A 21,450-nucleotide genomic window follows, 5' to 3' on the forward strand; every position below is an offset into this window, starting at 1 on the left:
TTAAAGGGTTTGGTCATAGGTAAAAAGCTGTGAGCACTGCTAGATAGTATACTAAGCTACATTCAGATCTAATTTTTTGGACATCTTATGCCTATATGCCAGGAAAGTTCCCAGGGTATACGTTCAGCATAAGTTGTTTCGGTTGTGATGTAACTGTCCAAATATGGCCACTCAGGAGACACCATGAACATTGGCTGCTGCCAACATTTGCTTCTCCTCCTGCTTTCAGGGAGGAACTGAATCGGAGGATATAGGCCACTGAATGAGCATACAGTGGGATATGTTCACTCCATTGTAAGGACATGTTGGGAATCCTCCTGATGTATCCTTAAAATGGATGGCAAAAAAACTAGGTAGAAATGTAGCCTAATTGTATGATCATGAGGCTTAGTAGTGCAATGAGGCAATCCAAGTGTATTGTAGCTGCCATATAAGTACAGCGCTAAATAGTTTAGAACCTACGATATATGAAGTCAATGAATTGTAGACAAGTGGTTAAAGGGCTTATCCAAGTCAAACTCAAAGCTACTGTAACTTGTATATTACTTGCATATTATAAACATAACTATTGTAAACTAACCTAACCTGACTGCTTAATTGGGGGGGGGGGGGTTGAGGAACGTTGTACTAACTATATATTCCAGAGAATGTGGGTTTCGTTCTCACTAGTGGGGTGAACGGCTGGGCAAGTATGTGTCCTGCCTATCCATCCAATTTTATTGGAGTCCCGGAGATAGCCGAACACTGTGAAAGTTTCGAACACTACCCTACAGTTGAGTGGAGCGGCATGGCAGATGCTCGACCTTCTGCTCCATCAGTTAGTGAGCCCTTCCACTTTCTCGGTGTGATTTATAGACTTAATCATACTTGTCTAAACTTTAACATCATTCATTTGTTGCAGTGGGCTCTCAGGACAGCCTCCTTGAAATCACTTTCCGTTCCAGTGTCCTTCCCGTGCTTTGTGATCCTTCTACACCGAAGCCGGAGGATCTACCCCCACTGACCGAACCCGACTCTTCCTTCCAGCTGGGAAGCCCGTTAGGTAGGACAGACTGCTTGGTGAAGGTGCAGTGCTATCGCTTTGTCCCGGGAGAGGGTGAAGGAGCAGGTGAACTTCTTGGCAGTCTTGAGCTCTATAGGTTTAGAGAATCTGGAATAGCATCTGAATATGAATCCAACACTGATGAGAGTGAAGAGAGGGAGTCCTTGCAGGATGAGGGTGGGAGGCTGGCTCATGTTTTACACAGAGACATGCTGGGGGACAGTCTGGACGATGAGATTGCTGTGTAAACATAACCTGTGCAAGAACGTAGATTGATGTGATTCAGTCTTGTATTTGTGACATAGGGGGGTCTGCTGTACTTATACTCTGTGATATTTGCACTGTTCGCTAAACTTTGTACTGTGTATCTCCTAAAAGACAGTTGGGTTATTTGTCACCTGTCACTGATATCAAAGATGTTTTCAACGGAAATGGTTCACAAAACCTTAAAGGGGTATTCTCGTCTGGGCATTCACAATCAGTTTCATTAATCTGCCATGTATAAACATTTCTTCAATTCAAAATTTCCTGTGTGAAGATAATTTCTCATAAATGTAGTGATATGGTCCCTAAGAAACAAGACTCTGTCCTTGCATACGACCACCTTTGCTGGAGTGATTTCATTTACAAAAACCTTTTGTGCAATGTCCGGGAGTTAGTGCATGACCCACAGCCTGGGCTCAATAGTGCATGTTTGGCCATTGCTGCCAAAATTTGAGGTGGTCGTATCCAAGGAAGATATCTTGTTTTTAAGAGACAACATTTCTGAGGAATTATCTTCACACAGGAAATTATTTTTTAATAACATCCATTTGAAGAAATGTTTACATATGGCAAATGAATTAAATGTAAATGAACAGATGGGAATACCCCTTTAAGTTTATCTGGGGTTACGTTTTACCTACGTTTTTGCCACGCTGTAAATCCGCCGCACAGTAGCATTGTAATTCTATGGGATGGATGAAAGCAAATCAGCGAATAAGTGACTTGTGCCGGTGTAGAAATCAACCTTTACAATGTACTGCCCACCAGCCTTGCTCCTTGTTTCTGATGACTGCTGGATTACCGCTGCTGTAAATGCCACAGTCATTCCACTAGTGCGTAGATACCCTAAGGGAAAACATTGTGGGTTTGCCCATTTTCTTCTTGATCGGAAATAAGCTGTGGTGAGCTGTGACTGTCAGTAGATCAAGGCCCTGAGTTCTGATCGCCAATATACCCTGATTGGTAACTGTTCTCAACAGCAGTGAACATACTTATCAGGGGTTTCTCTGCTGACTGGTATTAAAAATATATGGTCATCTTGTGTGCACTTCATATCTCTTTAAGATTTAACTGGAGGTCACTTTTTAACTTGTAAAATTTTTGATGGGCAGATTTCTAAACTGAAAAACAATACATTCAATGGCAATTGTATAGTATAAAAATCTAAGCAGCTTATATGGTTCTCTTGTCCCGGGAGGGGTTGTTTTATGAATGTACTATAGTTCTACACCTGCCCAGGTTAACTGTTTATAATAAATTGACTAACCTGGGCCCTTTTATTACTGTATATTGCCTCTTGTTGTGGACTATTCCCTTTTACCTAGTATAGTGGTTTGTAGGTCTATACATTACATTAAAGAAGATCGTACCTGTACATTAAGGCTTGAAGGGAATTTGTTCCAAGTTTTTACCATAGAAAGCTGCAGACTGTGCTATTTAGCAACCCTAGAGATCTGTGTAGTCCTGTTATTCGTAGCAGGACTGTAACAAAATGTAATTTATTTCAGCATTGTAGCTGGATTTTGAGCAACCTGGTGCACTGGTCTGAGATCTCTTCAATATACTGCTGCACAGCCCCTCCCTGCCGCTGTAGCAGCTTCTGTTTATATACTACAGCAGTTACTCAGGCAGAAAGGTACATGCTGTGCTCAGTGAAGAGATCTCACACAGCAGTGCATCAGACCACTCCAAGTCTGACGACAATGTTGGAATATAAATTCATTTTCTTCAGTCCTGCTGCTACTAGAATCACTAACAAAGGTGGAGTTGCACAGATCTCCAGGGCTGCTCTCTAACACGAAAGAGAAAATTCCGGATCCAGCTAGGTGCAGATTAAAATCGCCTTTATTCGATTTTCAGGGCATCCATCAGGGCATCCATCAGATAAAATACAGGTGGCATGGTATAATACAGGTGGCATGTATATAACCTTTATTTTATCTGATGGATGCCCTGAAAATCGAATAAAGGTCGATTATACCATGCCACCTGTATTTTATCTGATGGATGCCCTGAAAATCGAATAAAGGCGATTTTAATCTGCACCTAGCTGGATCCGGAATTTTCTTTTTTGTGGACTACATTGCCCAGCAGCGGGGTGGATCCGTGCTAGCGGACTAAGTTGCCGCATGATCCAGGTGAGCCGGAGGACTTTTTGTATATGCTCTCTAACACGGTCTGCATCTTTTTATGGTCAAAACTGCTGACAGATTCCCTAATCTATCAGAAACACATATTGAAGCAATGGGCCACAACTCCGTTCTCATTTTATGCCTTTTTACACACAAAGGATCTCATGGCACAATGGACTCAATGGTAGGTGGAAATTGGTACACGTGACCACTGTCTGTCTATCTTCTTACCATTTGTATCTGTTGCATCTGTTTAGATATTGCTGATATGTGCAAAAATCCAAACTGTCTTGAATTAAGGAATGTCATGTTAAAGCAGCAGCTTTACTCCATAGGATCCTTAAGTAGAAGAAACCCTTTGCATTTTAGGATGCAAGTGATTTGATCCTTGTCTAATTTTAGGGGAGCGCTCTGTGTGTGCTATGTACAATGGGTTATGGCTTGTGTATTCGTATCACAAAAAAAACAATGTTTAATCTGAGCGACAGGCGTATTCCATGTACTTTACATAGATTCTTCTCCTGACTAGTGAAGGACATGTATGGATTGGCATGGCTCCAGCGCAGCCCCAGTCCTGATATCTATTGGAGATGTTGATGGGAATGGGAATGAAGTTTAGAAATTGGTCCGGTCATATTATTAATGTAGAGATAAATCATGAGGAACTTCTTTATACAAAACCTGTCAGATAATTTCTGCTGCCTTGGATATAATAGAGGGGAAGAAGCTGAGCCCTGCCATACAAACCGCAGCTTAGGTAACACAGGTTAAAGTACAACCCTAAGTCATTGCCATGAAACCTATAGGATTCTGTCTGTCTGTGTCGTGTTTTTAGATCCTGAAGAGGATTACTTTTAGCCGCAGGATTTCTTCATCTTCCTGTGACGTAGGTCCGGTATCTTCTGTCAGGGAGAAGAGCTGGATGTTCTGTATTGTGTAACCTGATTTCTGTGATATTTGGATCAGGATTTGTGAGAAAATAAGAAAATACTGTCAGGACTCCTAGAGGAAACAAGTTGGAGGGGTGTATCAATGCAGTTACCTCAGTCTCCAAAATCTATCACACTTCTCGCATTTGGGGATTTGTGACTTTTTGACAACTCATCTGCTTTTTAATTCAGACAATTTACTCCAGATACACTTTGTGAACCTAGGTGCGGTAAGCAGATTTATGAAGTGTGAAAGTCGCAAATTTAGGAACAAATCCACTCCAGTCTTCTCCTGGTGTTGGTAAAGCTTATTAATTTGTGCCAAATTTGTAACTTCTGTGCGACCCTTCAATGGTGCACAACGCACCTGAGCTACTAAAATGAACCTACGACATGTTCTGTATGGCATAGTAAATTTGGCAAGCCATTGCACCACATCACCTACTTTTCCAAAAATTGTCACAGGGGCAGCAAAAGAGCAAAACTGTTGCAATTTCCTTTTTGCGTGATAGGCATTGCGACTTTATTGTGCCTCTTCTAACCCAGAAAACTTGCATACCGGCCATGGTGAATGCCCCCAATGTTTCTTCAAGGAGTCCTGATTGGACTAACCTTTTTTTGTTCTTGCTCTGATCATATAAACCTCTATATCTGCTCTCAGATAAAAGGGACAGGTTCACTTTAATCACACAAATAGAGTGACGGTAGAATCTGCCTACGATGCTTGGTCTGGTGCCAGAATCACATCATTTCTTATATCCCTGTTTTCTCCTTGAATGGTTTTATCAGTAACATCTGTTCTGCTCACCCCGTCCACTGAACCAGAAACTTAGCGAGATGATTGTAGGAACTGAAGCTTTTCCTTGGGAGTTGGTACTAAAATTTAACTTCTTAGTAAGACTTACTCTCTTTTTCTGCTGCACTTTTTCTTGTCACCAGCAGGAGGTGCTTGCTGCCATGTTTTGATTTTTTTTTTTTTTTGGATGATTGAGCAGGAACAGAACTCCTGTTATATATAGATTTCTTCTAGTAAAATGGCCCCTCTTTATTACTATAGTGGCGTTGAGGGGTTACCCCAAAAAGAAACTACTTTTTATGTGTACTGCTCTCAGTTGTACACTTTATTAGGGGTCATTTGGTTTTATGCTGATCTCTACTTTATCCTTTACGAAGAGGCGGAAATCTATTGTACTGACAGCAGAGTATATATGTAATTAATATATGAGCATTACAGTCCCTAATAAAACAACACTAACATAAAATACAGCACAAATAGAATACAAACTTTCATAGCTGGATATAAATTCTTAAGAGTTCCTGCACTCCCTCTTCTGTATTGATATTTAAGGGGGGTGGGGGGACTATAGAAATGTGTATGTGCCAGCAGATTTCCAGCAGTAAGTCTGCTCTAGGAACAAGGGCTGTTGTGATGGGATTGCTACTTCATTCGATTTATGTCACCGTATATAACTGTACTGGTAGCCATCACTCTCTCTATAACATGACTGTGCCCTACGGTGCAAGAACCTCTTAAGGAATATTTGTTTTCTCTGATCCAAAATCCAGTTCTTTGTCTGTATCTCAGGTTCTGTAGCTCACAGAACCGCAATCCTGATGTGATCTGAAAGATTTAATCTAATACTAAGGTTCAAGCTGCTGCAGAGCCCAGGAAATAGGCATCTAAATTAATGCTCCCCTGTAACCTCTAGGCTTGACTCATGACTGGAAAAATATGACTCTTCTCTGCTAATTCTCACATGACTTTAGTGGGGTTTTTTTACAGGTAAATGGGCAAGGTCTCGCCTAAAAGTGGGGATTCTAGAAAGGACATTTCATACCCTACACGGGCAGAAATTTAGTGGGTAAAATCTGGTGACAGTTTCCCTTAGATATTAATTTAATATTCATCGACTAAGTGAGTCCGAGCACTCACTTAAGGCTACATTTACAAAAATGTATGTCTGCCGCCCCTCCCCTCTCTATTGAAATGCAGGGCGTCCGGCGTGCACACGGGGAAAGATAGGACATGTGCTATCTTTTCCCTATGTACAGAGCGGTATAGTACCGTAGGTGTGTGGCACCGGCCATTGCCGTCGATGGGGTGTGTATGTACGGCCACAAGCCGCCCATACTGTGGTGTGAGTGCCACCTTAGATTGTAAGTTTTGAACATCTACTACCGTGTTTCCCCGAAAGTAAGACAGTGTCATACATTCTTTTTACCGCCAAAAGTCCCACTATGTCTTACTTTCGGGGTATGTCTTATATTGAAAAAAAAAAAGAAATAAAAAACATACATACTTTTTCAGTGTTTCTGATGGGCACTGACTGCAGGGCTGAGTCTAGCTGGTCCAGGCTGACATGCGCTTCCCTGTCCCTCCCCCTCCAGGTCTGATGTAGCAGAGTTTAGCAGAGACAGAGGAGGGGGAGGAGCTGCTCCAGTAACACAGACGGCAGCACAGAGCAGGAAACAACTTCTCTGCCTCCCCTCATTCCGCTCCAGATCCGTCCGCATCCCGCTCCAACTGGCCTAAAACCGCTCTAACTATGTCTTACTTTCGGGGTACGTCTTACATTAGCCGACCCCCTTAAAACACCCACTACGTCTTACTATTGGGGGTGTCTTACTATCGGGGAAACAGGGTACCCCAACTATCCAAGACGCAGGCATATTCTGCTCCAAATGCATTGTGCACGTTCATTTTTTTAATATTAAGTCAACACTTTATAATGGGTACCTGGAACCAAAAATACTCCAATAAATTTTAATTCTTCAAATTAGTTTCCAGTTTTGACTACCCTATCCCCAAAACACTAACACAACTAATTAATATAAATATAAACCAGAATATAACCAGTGCTGTGTAAACGTAATGTGAACCGCGACTATATGCTATATGTCAACACAGTAATATGGAGATTGGAATAAGCAAATACATTTTAGATGGGGTGGAAAGGAAAACTATGCCTCAGTGCTACCATAAATAAGGCACCTCCCTCCACATCTATGGCTGGGTTCACATCACGTTTTTTGCATCTGCCAGACATATACCGCACAAAAACTGATTCATTCTTTGTCATACATCTATATTTTTTTGAGGAATATGTCGGCATTTAAAAAAGAAAAAAAAAGGGATACATGTCTGTCAGCAGTATAAAAAAAAAGGGGTTCAGACTTAGCCTATGCCTGACTTTCAGGAAGCCTAGTGACTTTTGGCAGGAAATTAACTATAAGGAATAGACTCCTAGGGGGAGATTTATCAAAGGTGTCTGAGGTAAAACTGTTCTAGTTGCCCATGGAAACCAATCAGAGCTCAGCTTTACTTTTATAAACAGCTGTGGAAAAATGAAAACTGAGCTCTGATTGGTTGCCATGGGCAACTAGAACAGTTTTGTTCCCAGACGCTTCTGATAAATCTCCCCCCTAGTGCTGTTTTGATGTCATTGCATCTGGTTGGCCCAGTGTAAGGAACTGGTTTTTCTAGGTGGGAGGCTCTAGGCACAGGTCAGGGGAAATAATTAACTCCTTGTGGAGATTGCCTTGCACTTCTACAGCATTATAACAAGCTGATGTCGCACAAGAGTTCATGTTCTAGTTCTTTTTACTGACCACATGTTTGTACAAGTAACTCAGATCACTCCAATATTTACGTTGCTTGTCTTTAGGTGTTAATGTTTTGGGGGAAAAGGGGGTTAGAGTGTTTAATGTTGGTGACAGGTTTGCTGTCAGTGCCCCTAATGTGTGCCCCGTATACATTCCATAAATCGGGGAGAGAGAAGAGCCGGCTGCTGTAGATACCAGGCGTATTTGGGACTTTTATGTATTTGATATTCTTAATACAACTCTTGCTATTTGTATACAGAATATTGAATCTATAGCGGGTTTGCTGATTTTTAGCTGCTGTGGTTTTTATTATTATCCATTTTTGTTGGCAGCCAAACACTTCACGTTGGGAAGCTGTAGCATTGTTTTTATGTTTCCGATTTACGGTATGTAATGAGATAACGCTGTAAAAACATAGAGAGCAATGAGTGCTGTCTCCCAGCCAATGAGCTTACTACCTGACTCTCTGCTGCCCTCTGTTGTGAAAATTGTGATATACATGTAAATCCTTGTGCTGGTAATTCCTTAGAAAAATGCTAAATATCCTTGTCTGTATTAAGTGCACTTACCTCTTCTTTGTTTAATGACAATAAACCTTATATTTCTATCATTTCTCTCTGCCTTCTGTATTCTTTCTCTTGCTGTCGCTTTTTCTCTATCATCCGGAGATCATTATTATAATATTCTTTACAAGCTATTCTTATGAGTCCTTCACTGTACAAGATGGGCCTCATGCACACGAATGTATGTCTGGCCGAGTGCAGAAAGAATGAGCAATCCTCACCCCTTTCCTCTCCGAGCAGACGTGTCCCGTATCTTGCTACGCAGCTGCCCAGCTTGGTCACACGGTGAGACATAGATGTCTATCGGGGCCGTAATGCAGCCATATCACCAGCCCCCATATGTTCGTCTGCATGAGGCCTTAATCTTCTTCTTTCTTTAACAGTGACTTGGAAACGATTCTTTTATATCTGTTGAATCGGCATAATATCACAATTTAAAAAAAATAATTAAATATATAAAAATTCACTACTTTCTTTGACAAAGGTGCACAAGAACAACTTACTGAGCAAACCAATCCACCAACATTGTCTTAAAAATCGAGCACCAGTGTCATATTTAATAATAAATTCTTTATGTATATAGCGCACACAGATTACGCAGCGCTGCACAAAGCATGTCAAATTGGTCACCATGGGGCTCACAATCTAAACAACCTAACAGTATGTTTTGGAGTGTGGGAGAAAACCGGAGGAAACCCACACAAACACTGAGAGATGTTGCAGATGTTGACCTTGGTGGGGTATTTACCAAAACTGTGCCACCATAAAGCCTCTGAAAGACAACTGGACTGCAGTTTTACTGCTAAGTTTATGAAGTCCACAAGTTTCAGCAGGGAAAAAACTCCACAAAAAATTACTAAACAGCTAAATTAACATAGTAAAATGTATAAATCTTTTACGATTTCTTTCTGCATCTCCTCATTTTCTACATATGTGACAAAATCTTATCTTTGTGTCTCCTCCTCACTGTCCTGTGTATTTCTGTAAGACAGCTGGCTGGAGCACTAGCTTTTATTTTGTGCCCTGTCTTCACTGTGTTGGACAATTGTTGATAGGGTTTCCCTTTACAGAAAAAAACCCTTAGGGCAGCACTTAAAGGACATCTACCACCAGGATGAAGGATTGTAAACCAAGCACACTGACACACTGGTGTCTGCCACCTCTGGCAGGATTAACTCTTCTTTTAGCCTCTTATGCTATCGTTTTTCTGAGCTCCATAAGTGTTAAATGGAGTCTGGAGCTCCACAGGCTCATTTGCAAAAACAAGGGCTTAAGAAGCTAAAAGAAAAGTGGATACTGCCAGAGGGGGTACATACCAGTATGTCTGTGTGCTTGGTTTACAATATGGTCTATGGTGGCTTTTCATCCATAAAGGGACACTTTCACCAGATTTTACCCCATTTTACCCCCTCCTTATTAGAATTCCCTCTTTTATTTGAAATCTTCCCTCTTTACCTATATAAGATTTTAGATAAATTTTAAATAATAGAGGGAATTCCAGAATGGACATTTCATACACTACCTGAGAGAAATAGAAGTTTAATAGGGTAAAATCGGGGGACAGGTTCTCCTTTAATGTGGTCCCATTGGACTACAAGCAGTGCATGTGATCTTTAAAGGGGTATTCTCATCTGGGCATTGCCATTTATTTTTAATCTTCTATTTAATACATACATTTATTCAATTACATTAAAAAAATCTCCCTGTGCGAATATAATTTCCCATAAATGGAGCGATGTTGTCCCTTAGAGAAAAGATTGTAGATATGACCACTGGTGCTAGAATTATTGCACAATGCAACATATGAAATGTCCGGGAGGTACTGTATGTCAGGCAGGGCTCAATAGTACATTCTTAGCCACTTCTGGAAGAGTGCAGAGTTGGTCGTCTCCAAGGACAGCTATATTGTTTCTAAGGGACAACATGGAGACATTTATGGGAAATTATCTTCACACAGGTACATTTTATTACTAATATCCAAATGAAGAAATGTATATAGCAGATGAATTAAATGTGAATGCCGGGGTAAGAATACCCCTTTAAGCCATTCCCTGTCCTCTGTGGTGAATAGCAGCAGTAATAATGTGAAATAAAGAGCTGTGGCACACAGTGTTTTATTACATTTTCGCTATTTCCTGCACATTTCCAGCTGCTATGTATTGAGTTTTCTTTTGCGCTTCCCTCCAGTTTTCTTGCCTCTGTCTCGCCTCTTCTTTGTACAAGTATCTGGAGCTTTGATTTTGTCGTCATTGTACCAAAATGTTTTAAACTTCTGATAAAATGCGGCACAACTGAATCCTTCGCTGCGGCCATTGCTGACATGTACCAACAAGGCTGAGGTGGTTTGGAAGCTGTGGCAGCACCCCGCACAGCAGTATCCATTCTCTTTGGGTACCAGTGATTTGCACACCCCCAGGATGTCCTGGGAAGTGAGACGAGTCATGTTGGAATTGCTCGGGCTTGGATAAGGAGTCTGTTGGATTTCGGGTGAGCTGCAGAGTTTTGTGGGTTCTTGCTTACATTTTGTGGCTGACCTCAACTCCATACCTTTTGATGTAGTCTGGATATAATCTGAATGACAGAACATAGAATATTAGTCATATTCAGGATTTTTATGTTTAATATCATATTCGGTTTAAGCTATAGATGTGTATATAAGTATAGATGGCCGGTGGCCACCTCACACAGTGAAACATAAACCCACTATAACCAAAGATTGCCCACTATAAACCCAAATATAACCCAAATATAACATAATTAACGAAGGATCTGGAATACTCGGCGTCAGAAGATACTGCATTCAGCTAGAAAGAACTTATAAGAGTGCCCCTTACCCATCCTGATGGCCAGTTAGGCCCGGTTCACATCTCCGTTAGATCTTCAGGTATTATGAGACAAAACCAGGTGTGGTTGAACTCACAGCACAGGTGCAAGTCTTTCCATTATACCTTATCTCTGTGTAATCGATGGAAAGACATGTTCACTGTATGTGTCCCAGCCTGGTTTTGGCCCACAATAACTGATGCAAGTAACATAATGGAGGTGTGAACTAGGGCTAGGATAATGATTTCTGCAGAATGCATCAGTAAGGACCTAAGAAAGTCGTATTTACCTATCAACACTTTATAATAAGTCAGAGCTTGAATTTAAGAGGAAGCTCTGACCTTGTAAATAGATACTAACAGAAAAGCTGCCACTAATTCAATAAAAGTTGGGTCCTTCTTCATAAATTGGACACATCTCCTGCACCTGAAATCCAAGCCAGTCGTAGCTTTGGCCTATAATTGACTCTCCACTTTATTGAATAAATTTATGGATATCATGCCATAAGGATTTCATGCCCTCCTGCTAAGTCTTGGGAAAGTGTCACGAGAGGTACAAAACAGGTCTGCACCCAAACCTGCAACTTAAATCATACAAAAAACTTGCTAAAATAATGTGATAAATGTCTCCCATTGTTATGTAAATTACAACAAACTGCCTTTCCATGACTTCTATCTTCATAGACATGTGAAAAACTGAACAATTAGGAGACTCTTAAACGTGTATTCTGGCCTATTCTTAGGCTCAGCTATTAACATTAGATATGGATATGTGCCAGGACCCCCAATAGCTAGCAGCCTCTTCTCTGTATATCGGGCATAGTACCATCCATGGTCTAGTGGCTATGCCTGTTATTGTAGCCTGATCCCTTTCCCTTATATGGGATTGTTTTGTGGAAGGATCATTGCAAACGCAAGCTATCAGTAACCAGCACCCGGTGCCGGTGAAATGCACATGCCCATGCACTTTGATTCCATTTTTAAGCAGTCATAGGTCTACGTGTGACCGTGCTCTAAGAGGCTGCAGGCTGCCTTTTGTGTGCTCTGCACCCTCTTTAGACAGCAGATCAGTGAAAGTATTGGCTGTTGGGCTTCATGCACACAACCGTTTTTTTCCCACGTAAAAAAGGCCAACGTAATGTTTTTGTTTTTTTTAACATCCTAAAAGCGTCCCTGTTGACTTGGGAAATAGGGAGACTTGTATGATTGTCGTATTTCTCACAGTACTGTGAGCGTGCCGTGAGAGCGCAACGTAAAAAAGGTGGAACATGCCCAATTTTTTAAATGTTTTTACAGAATGTTGTCTTCATAGAAGTCTATGGGACTGTAGAAAATACAGGATACGTATACGTATACGTTGGCATTGTTCTGCACATTTACGTGCCGTTTTTCAGTGGGGTTGCCCTGAAGATCCACACTTGTGGAAGGAACTATCGGAGAGGGGTTTGCAGAAGTTTTTGTCTGTAAAAATGGGGCTGAAAAATACAGTAGATCAAACTGATGTTGTTAATCGTTATAAAGTTACTGTAGATGATTATCTTTTATTTATTTTTCCAAATTTTGTGAGCCACCAAACTGTTCACATATCATTTTACTTGCCCTATGTCCATATAGGTATTTGAGGAAATGATTGGTACTTCTGGTGCTGAGAATCTGTGATGAAGATGTCTGCTGGTAGGGTTCATGTTCCACAGCCATGACGCTATATAGAGTGCATTATGATGCCACATCCAGAATTCTAAACGTGTAGTTTGCAGCCTCATCTAGTAACCAGGTTTTGCTGGTTTAGTGTCCCAAATCAACCCATATCACCACTGTCTGCGGCCACATCCAAAAGATAGGTATACTTATTATTGCTCTCAGGGACTGTACAAATGTTAATTGAAGTGATGGAAGATCTTACATTGCATGCGCAGTGAAGATGAGATATACTTGCCCTCTTCATCGACACAACCTGCAGGCAGGGGCGTAACTACAGTGGTAGCAGCCATAGCAGCCGCTATGGGGCCCACAGTGTCAGGGGGCCCTGTCATCCAAGCTAACAATAAAGAATGGAGAATGTGCACCATTATATACATATTTTGCTGGACATTGTACAGCATTATATGTATATAACATATATGTGATGTATATATGCTGTGTGTATGATGTGTATATATGCTGTACGTATGCTGTATATGGCAATATATTCTCTATATGTTGTGTGTAAAAGTGTATAATGTGTGTGTATGAGTGAAGAACTGTTTGTTTATGTACATACATGGGATGGGGCCCCATTCAGAAGTCTGCTATGGGTCCCTGTCTTTCCTAGTTACGCCCCTGCCGCAGGTGCTGGGAGCAACAGAAATGTGTCCCAAATCGCCATGCCATTTTCCTTGAAGAATAGTTTCACACATGGTGGTCTAGGATGGTGCAGTGCATTGGTAGGGGGTTAAAATGCATCTGTGCTTGTCATAAATATGGTAAAAAAAAAAGTCATACGGACTGCATTATTGCCACAATTTTTGGGTTGGCAGCTGTTTGTTTACATTCTGAGTGCAGGAGTCACATAAAGCCTTGCACAGCAGGCTGGGTGGAAAGCTTCTCCTCCTCTCCCGCAGCTCTTCCTTTGCAGCCCAGTGAATAAAGAAACTGTAGCACAACCAGCAAGTCCGAGTACAGTCCAGCAGGTATCTCCCCACATTACACTCATCTCCTCTGTAGTTTCCCAGCTAGTTCCCTGTCTGTTTGCACAGCATCACTACAGCACGCCACTCTTTTCTCTAGTTTCCCCTCCTGGTCTGCTTCCTTCTGTACCAACATAAGCAATCCGTTTCCCCAACCTCTATATGTTAAGCACAGACCTAAAGACCTCGGCTTCTTTTTCTACCTCGTCATATAGACATTGATGATAAACTCTATGAAAGTTTGTATCTTTGCCATTTAAAAAATAATAGAAGAAGATCATTTTATCTCCTTTCTTTCTTCTTCCCTGCTGCTTGATTAGTTGTGTAGACACCCGGAAGAGCTGCCATGCCCCTGGCTCCAGTCCACCCTGTAATGTCTGCAGCCATCAGAATTATCTCAGGTTTTCATATCGTATCCCTGAAAAATGTTCCAGTTCAAAAAGGAACAGGGTTTGTGCAAAACCTATAAAGAATGAGTCTTCCTGGGAAGGTTAGAAGCATTGAAAGGGTATAGCTATACATCCACGTTCCTTTTATTATTCCGATAAAACACACACATCACACAATAACTAGACAAGGTCCACACGTCTTCTTGTAGGAGGTCCCTGCATGTGCAGCGCTTCTATTTATCAAACCACTTCTAAATATATTTTTGGATTTAAATGTTTTTGTATTTCCTTCTCACTTTGCTATCCGAGTATCTGAGAAAGGTAAGACTTTCATGTTGCCCTTTTGATGGTCAGTTGTGAAAATTTGTATTTGTGAAAGCTGAAGGGGTAGCCCTCCTGCTACTCCAGATCCTTTGTGATTTCTTGTCATTCATTTATTTAGATGTGCTCACACTTCTATTTACTGTGCTGCTGTGGTGTCATTGACTGTAAGTGGGTGGTGACCTTGCTATTGTGTGATTGTCTTAATATGCCCATTGTCTATAGCAGTGATGGCAAACCTTTTAGACACCGAGTGCCCAAACTACAACCAAAACCTGCATATTTTTCACAAAGTCCCAATGCGACAATTTAAGAAGTAACGTATTACTCCCTACTCTTTCACAGGTTTAAATTGTATAGGCACCTGAGGACACCAATACAGTAGAAAGAAGGAGGAGGTTTGGCTTATCATTATAGCTTCCTTCTAGGGTCCTGGGCTGCCTGGGAATGCAAGAGGCCTTGAGTCCTGTTTGGCGAACTCTGCGCTGGGATGAAGGCGCGAGTACCCATATAGAGGGCTCTGAGTTCCACCTCTGGCACCCGTGCCATAGGTTCGCCACCACTGGTCTATAGGAAGGGTATTCCAGTTCTATCAAGTTGACCCCCCTCCCTCCCATTCATAGATTACAGGTTAAGTTACAGATTAGCGGAGGGGTCCAACCACTGGCGAGAATTGGGTTTTTATAGTTCAGTAGTGTGGTGGATCAGCCATGCACAGCCACTTCATTCTTTAGGGACTTCTGGAGATAATAGAATACATCACCTGGAAATTAGATAACTTGATATAACCAGAAAACCCATTTAATGTTGGCAGATTCTACCAGTCTACTTGGTCATTTGTGGAGATAGTCTATAGTAAGCCATGGCTGCAGACTATTTTTGTATATGCTTTTCTATAGGCTTTAATGTGAACCTGTCACCATGAAAATGCTATTTCATCTGATTGTACATAGCATAGCATCCTATCTGCGGGCAGCATGTTATAGAGTAGGAGGAGCTGAACAGATTGTACACAGTGTCCTATCTGCAGACAGTATTATGCTAAAAAATAAAGACAGAGAAAATAGCGCTATCGCACAATTACCTTTCGTAAATTGCGGAAGTTAGGAATAAAGGTATACTAACCTTTCTTGAGTTGTGCTCAATAACAGCCACAACTCCAAAATAACGCGTGTGTGATCGCAGCCTAGTCCTTTCCCCTGTGTTGTATGTGGTCTCAGGGGTGTGTAGTAGTGATAAAGGAATCTAGGGTATGGCGCTGATCCAAAATATTTCCAAAATGGTATCCGTTTATTGGGAAGATAAAAATGGTGCACAATAAAGTACGCATTTCGAACTTCAAGTTGAGTGCTTCTTCAGGTCTATATATACACTGCAGCTGAGATAAGATAAGGCAGTCTGTGCACCATTTTTATCTTCCCAATAAACGGACACCATTTTGGAAATATTTTGGATCAGCGCCATTTCTTATACATCCATTTTACACTCCTTACCCGAGGTTTATTTATCACTACTGCAGACAGTATGTTATACAGCAGGAGGACCTGAGCAGATTGTACATAGTTTTCTATCTGCAGGCAGCATGTTCTAGAGCAGGAAGATCTGAGCAGATAGAACACTATGTAAAATCTGCAGAAAGCATGTTATAGAGTAGGAGGAGCTGAGCAGATTGTACACAGTAATATCTGCAAGCACCATGTTATAGCAGGAGGAGCTGAACAAATAGCGAATAGTGTCTTTTATTTTTCTAGATGAATGTGTTATCCACATAACTAAGGTATATTAAATTGTTTGCTATGGTTTCAATCTTGTCTTACTATTTCCCACAAAAATATGCTTAGTTTTATATACGTATAGTGTATTTCTTATATACATGAGCATTGTACATGGTGGCTCTGGGTGTACTGATGTGGGTCCTGGCACCTAGAGGTGGTGGTACCTCTCAACTACAAGAAATTCAAGTAGCTACAAGCAGTATGTGACTTAAAGAAAGTGGGGCACATGTATCATAGTTTTTTATGCTGCCATTTTTTCAAGTTTCCTGAAGTTGGCCTACTTAATCATTGCAATGTATCTTAAGTTTTTACCCTTTATGAAACATGTGATTAGTTGCTGTTTAGTCTCACTTTTGCATCTTTTTGTGTTTTGCGACTTTTTAGTACCAAATAATCGCTCCCAAAGATAAGCCTGGGTCTAGCATGCTCTGTTTTGGGACTTATTAGGCGCTAGAATGGGACAATTCCAAGTCCAAAAGTCTCACAAGTTGAACAATCACCTGGGCTACAAAGATAAATGCGGCCACTGCGTTACATCCGGGAAGCAGCTAACTTTGAGACTTTGTGGGTGCAGAATCAAGAAGCGTACCAAACTGCAAAAAATCTCACAAAATGTTGCACAAAGAAAAAGAAAGCAACAGGAGTGATACATGTCCCCCAGTGTATAATATAATTGCCTCATGGATGGTTGCAATGTCACAAGAAAGAATGTTGCTAGCATCTGATATGTCTAAGATGATGTCCTACCTGTATATAGTAGCCATTAACACTATGTTTATTTCACAGTTGACCAAAGCATGTTCCACAACTCAAGTGCAGCCCACATGCCAAAGCTACAGACCAGCTCTTCTCTCAGTCAGCTGACAAAGCCCACTCCCAATAACATGGACCTGCCAGGGGTCGGCATTTTAGCGGGTAGTACCCAGCACTTAAAGAACCTCGGAAAAGCAGTTGGAGCCAAAGTAAATGATTTACTAAGAAGGAAGGAAATTGACCGAGATATTGGCATCACAGAAGTCAACAAGAATGTAGCATCTGTTTTGGCCAATAAGGAGAGGACCCTCAGTCTTGGGGAGGAGGAAATGTGAGTACAGGTCCATCATGCATATTTATATTCTAGCTATCTACTGTGGTGAAGCATGCGCAGCAAGCACCAACCCTATATACTCTTTATAACTCTTTTAACGCTTTATAACTATATATTGCCGAAATCACGGCTTATAGAGTTATAATAAGAGAAGTCCTGAGAAGAACAATTCATCAGGGACTGGTTAGTACTACTAGCCTATCATCCGTAAAACTCATTTAAGTCAACTTGTCTGGCAGACAGCTGTTCCTCCTGACACCCCCATACGCGTGCATGGTTTTTCGGCCTACTGTGAAGGGCAGCAATGGAGAAAGCTAATACCACACACCACTGACAGCTCTTCTCTCATTGAGACTTGTGTGTGATAAAATTCAGCTAAGCCTATATAGTATCCAGATATGAGTAATATACTCAACCCGTTCTGCGGACATCATCATGACTACCTGGCTTCCTTGCCATGCACTGAGTTCTATTACACAGATGAACACTGGAAGCTGGTTATTGGACTTGTATATAAGCTGCTTCTTTGTGTATGAAGGCATTTAGGTGAACAGAATAGAATGTGTTTTTATATTTCATTTCCCTGACTATAGAATTATACATTGTTTGAAAGCAGCTCTTCATACGTGCCCCCCCCCCCATATCCCTGGGAGCCATCTCAGCCTTGATAGGACCTGTCATATAAACATAGTTATAGGCATGTTTCACCAGCAGATACATTGTCATTGCCAAATATGTGATTTACGGAATTACTACAATAAACAATCTTCTGTCAACTGTTACAGATCCAGGTTTATCGAGACTTTCCCTCGCCTTGAACCTCCTCCACCAGTAACGAAAAAGAGAGTCTCCCGAGCTTTGAAGACGACTCAAGACATGATGATCTCGCCAAACCCTGTACTGAACAGTCCAGAAAAGCAAGTTATTTCTGCTACAGTTACCATGGATTTAGCAGCTGACGTCACTTCTGAAAACGCCACTGAAATTGACGATCCTCAGACACCCAAGGGTCTGCCCGATACTTTACCCAACGGAAATGCTGAAGCTGATATTTCAGAGCCTGCAGTGAAACAAATTGAAGTCTTCCCTGAGATAGCACTATCTGTCCCTGACCTTATTCACAAGGAGTCTTCCGACACCATTTCATCTCACAACTCTGACAAAAAAGGGTTAAAGTCCTGCATCAGTCAAGAAGACCTCATAGAAGGCCAAGACAATAATTCTGAATGGAGTTCTTGGCCAAAAAAATCAGCTTTAGATAATGAGGGTCCTCATCCAGACCTTTTGTCATTTGAGTAGAAGATTATTTCTGTAGGATTTTTTGATAGTCTCATCACTGGATATTGCAACTGGGTCTGTAGGATCTGCTCTGCCTAGCACTCTTCTGTGTGTATCATACTTTAAAAAATGTAAAAACGGGACAATTAAGCCCCTCCCTTTTGTGTGGAGTTTGCTTAAATCCTGCCTTTTTATGATGCAGATAAATTGATTGTCTTAGCAGAATTGGGACTATGAAGCACGGTATATAAGGCTCATATGGGTGGGAAGTGTAAACTCCATCTGTGCCTTGAGTTTACTATCCGTTTTAATGAAGGTATCATGAGTAATTGCACAAAGTGATAGAATAGCTCATCCAAAGTGCAAGGTATCAAACATTTCATTTTCCTAAAACAGGATAGGTTGTCTCCTATCGCCATAGTCCATGAACTTTATGGCCTGTTGCACCCATAATTACAAAGAGAGAATCGGTTATCCATGGCAACCAATCACATGCCAGCTCTCATTTTTAAGAAGCCCTCTGGAAAATTAAATCTGAAAGCTGATTGGTGGCTTTGAGCTACTCCGCCTCTTGTGCACGAGTTTTAATAACTCTCCTGATACCAGGATAGCTTTCAGCAGACATTTGAAGGAACTGCACGTAGCAAAACCTTAGAATAAGTGATTGTAATGGAAGTTGTATTTTAGATAAAGCATTGTATATGACCCTGATTTTTAGACATATTTACTGGGCTGACAGGGTAAGAGAAAAGTTTTATATTTGTGGACACTAGAATACTTCTACAGTCAGTAACTTCATATCAGAGTCTATAGAATTCAGCTATATATGTATTTTTTCAGTTTTGGACATTTTTTAACAGAAAACCTATCCTATTTTTTATTCTCATCTCTGTATATATTATAGTAGCATGTAATATCTATTCTGGGTAATGAAGTAGAACAGTAACCTTTGAAATCTGTTATTTTTCAGAAATCGTTTTACGTGGATTAGAGTTTTAACACTTAGAGCTCATTACGTTGCTATGATGAGGCTGCTCGGTTCATGTATGCAGCCATGTACAATGATCTCTACTCATACGGAAAGATATCTATTTTTATATTACAGAAAAATTAACCCGTATTATTCTTACTCACAGAGAATTCATGTTAGTATGACCACCGGCTAATATCTAGAATGGCCGCATGGATGGCAGTCAGGTGTCATGGGGGGAGCTCGGTAAGATGACTAATGGTTGGTGTAGGTATCTGGAGCCATGCAGACTGCAGTGCTAAAGGGCGTGTGGTGGCGGATTTAGTAATCGACTGTGTCGATCGAGGTGGTTCCACATAGGCTTGATCAGGAATGCTTTCGAACAATTCTGGCAGCATAACCAGTCTTCTAATCTGTGGAAAGATCCTATCGGAACAAAAAAAAATGTATAAATGGATCAAACCTAAATTGGATAAGTGTCTTCTAGAAGCATCAGTTGACCCAGACAATGCCAAGAGAACATTCCCCAGACAATAATGATGCGGCCCCAGCTTGTGTTTAGGTAACGGTCATAATAATGTAACTAGACCTCTATAAACCTAGTTTAAAGGAGATTAATTTTCTGCAAATAAATGTTATTTTTGGTCAGATTTAAAGTTTTTTAAATGAAGAAACTACTCTGATAATAAGTTGGCACATAGAAGTAATCATGAAGGTTCCATCTAAATCACAGCAAGCAATATTCTTCAAAAGCGTGAGAAATATAGTGTGATAAAATAACATGGACGGTAAGTACCAGATCTGAATTGCACCTTAAATGGGTTGTATCAAGTTTGACTCATATCCCCTATCCACAGGGACCCCCACTGATCAGAAGAATATATCCCCCACCATTCACAAGAATGGGGGTCCTGTTCTAGCTGATGAATGAAGCTACAAGTTGATCATGCGCCATTACATTTAAGAATATGAGAATGTTGTATATTGCTGAGTACAGTGATCTGGTATCGCCAGTACTCTTGTAGATAGTGATTGATGGTGGCGGAGACAGCCGAGCGGAGCGACGTGCTAGGCAATTTCTAATGGTCCCATAGTATTGAATGGAGCTACCTGCACCTCTGTTGACTAGTGAGAATGGGACCCCTGTTTTCAGGATTGGTGTCAATTTCAACAGTCCTGTGTGACAGATCCTAATGTGAGTGAATAGGATTTTATCAATCTGTAAAAAAAAAAAAGAAAAAAATGTAACTTTTTGCTTTATTGCTATTTTTCTCTTACAATTCTTATTGGGCCACACATTATAATAAAGGTAGGCCACAGTCACCTACTGTACATTCAGTGCCACAAAATTGATTTCTGCTGGAGATAGTTCTAGGGAAGACACCACTATTTGGGCAAAACATGAACATTTCATTAATAACACTTCATTTTTTTGGTGCTGTAGCATATGTAGATTTCAGTTGCGCCAGTTTTATGTAGTGTAGACTCATGTTTATGTGCCTCTGTATACTAATACTGTGCCTTTTATACTGTATCGCCTTGGATCTGAATGTACATGACTGTATTGTGATCTCTGACATGTTAGCAGTTGTGTTATTGTACTTGAAGC

General features: G+C 40.9%; 1 protein-coding gene and 1 long non-coding RNA gene across 5 annotated transcripts in view; one reads left to right on the top strand and one right to left on the bottom strand.

Moving 5' to 3' along the window:
- Nucleotides 1-21,125, top strand: part of NOS1AP (nitric oxide synthase 1 adaptor protein) — a 62,646-nt gene extending 41,521 nt beyond the window's left edge. For 2 of the 4 annotated variants that reach the window (XM_072127648.1, XM_072127647.1), the window contains exons 10-12: nt 902-1,042; nt 17,293-17,590; nt 18,379-21,125. In XM_072127648.1, coding sequence (XP_071983749.1) covers nt 902-1,042; nt 17,293-17,590; nt 18,379-18,892 — 953 coding nt within the window. In that variant the 3' untranslated portion in view covers nt 18,893-21,125. Of the gene's footprint in view, nt 1-901; nt 8,581-17,292; nt 17,591-18,378 lie in introns of those variants that run through there. The other 2 variants (XR_011850271.1, XM_072127649.1) reach the window with 2 other exon arrangements.
- On the bottom strand, nt 10,881-13,075 carry LOC140104216 (uncharacterized). Its single transcript, XR_011850272.1, has 2 exons — nt 12,955-13,075; nt 10,881-11,104 (listed from the first exon to the last, which is right to left on the bottom strand). It is a non-coding gene; the product is annotated as an uncharacterized lncRNA (long non-coding RNA).
- Nucleotides 21,126-21,450: the final 325 nt, after the last annotated feature.

The sequence above is a fragment of the Engystomops pustulosus genome, chromosome 10 (genome assembly GCF_040894005.1).
Source record: "Engystomops pustulosus chromosome 10, aEngPut4.maternal, whole genome shotgun sequence".
In the NCBI taxonomy this organism is placed as follows: Eukaryota; Metazoa; Chordata; class Amphibia; order Anura; family Leptodactylidae; genus Engystomops; species Engystomops pustulosus.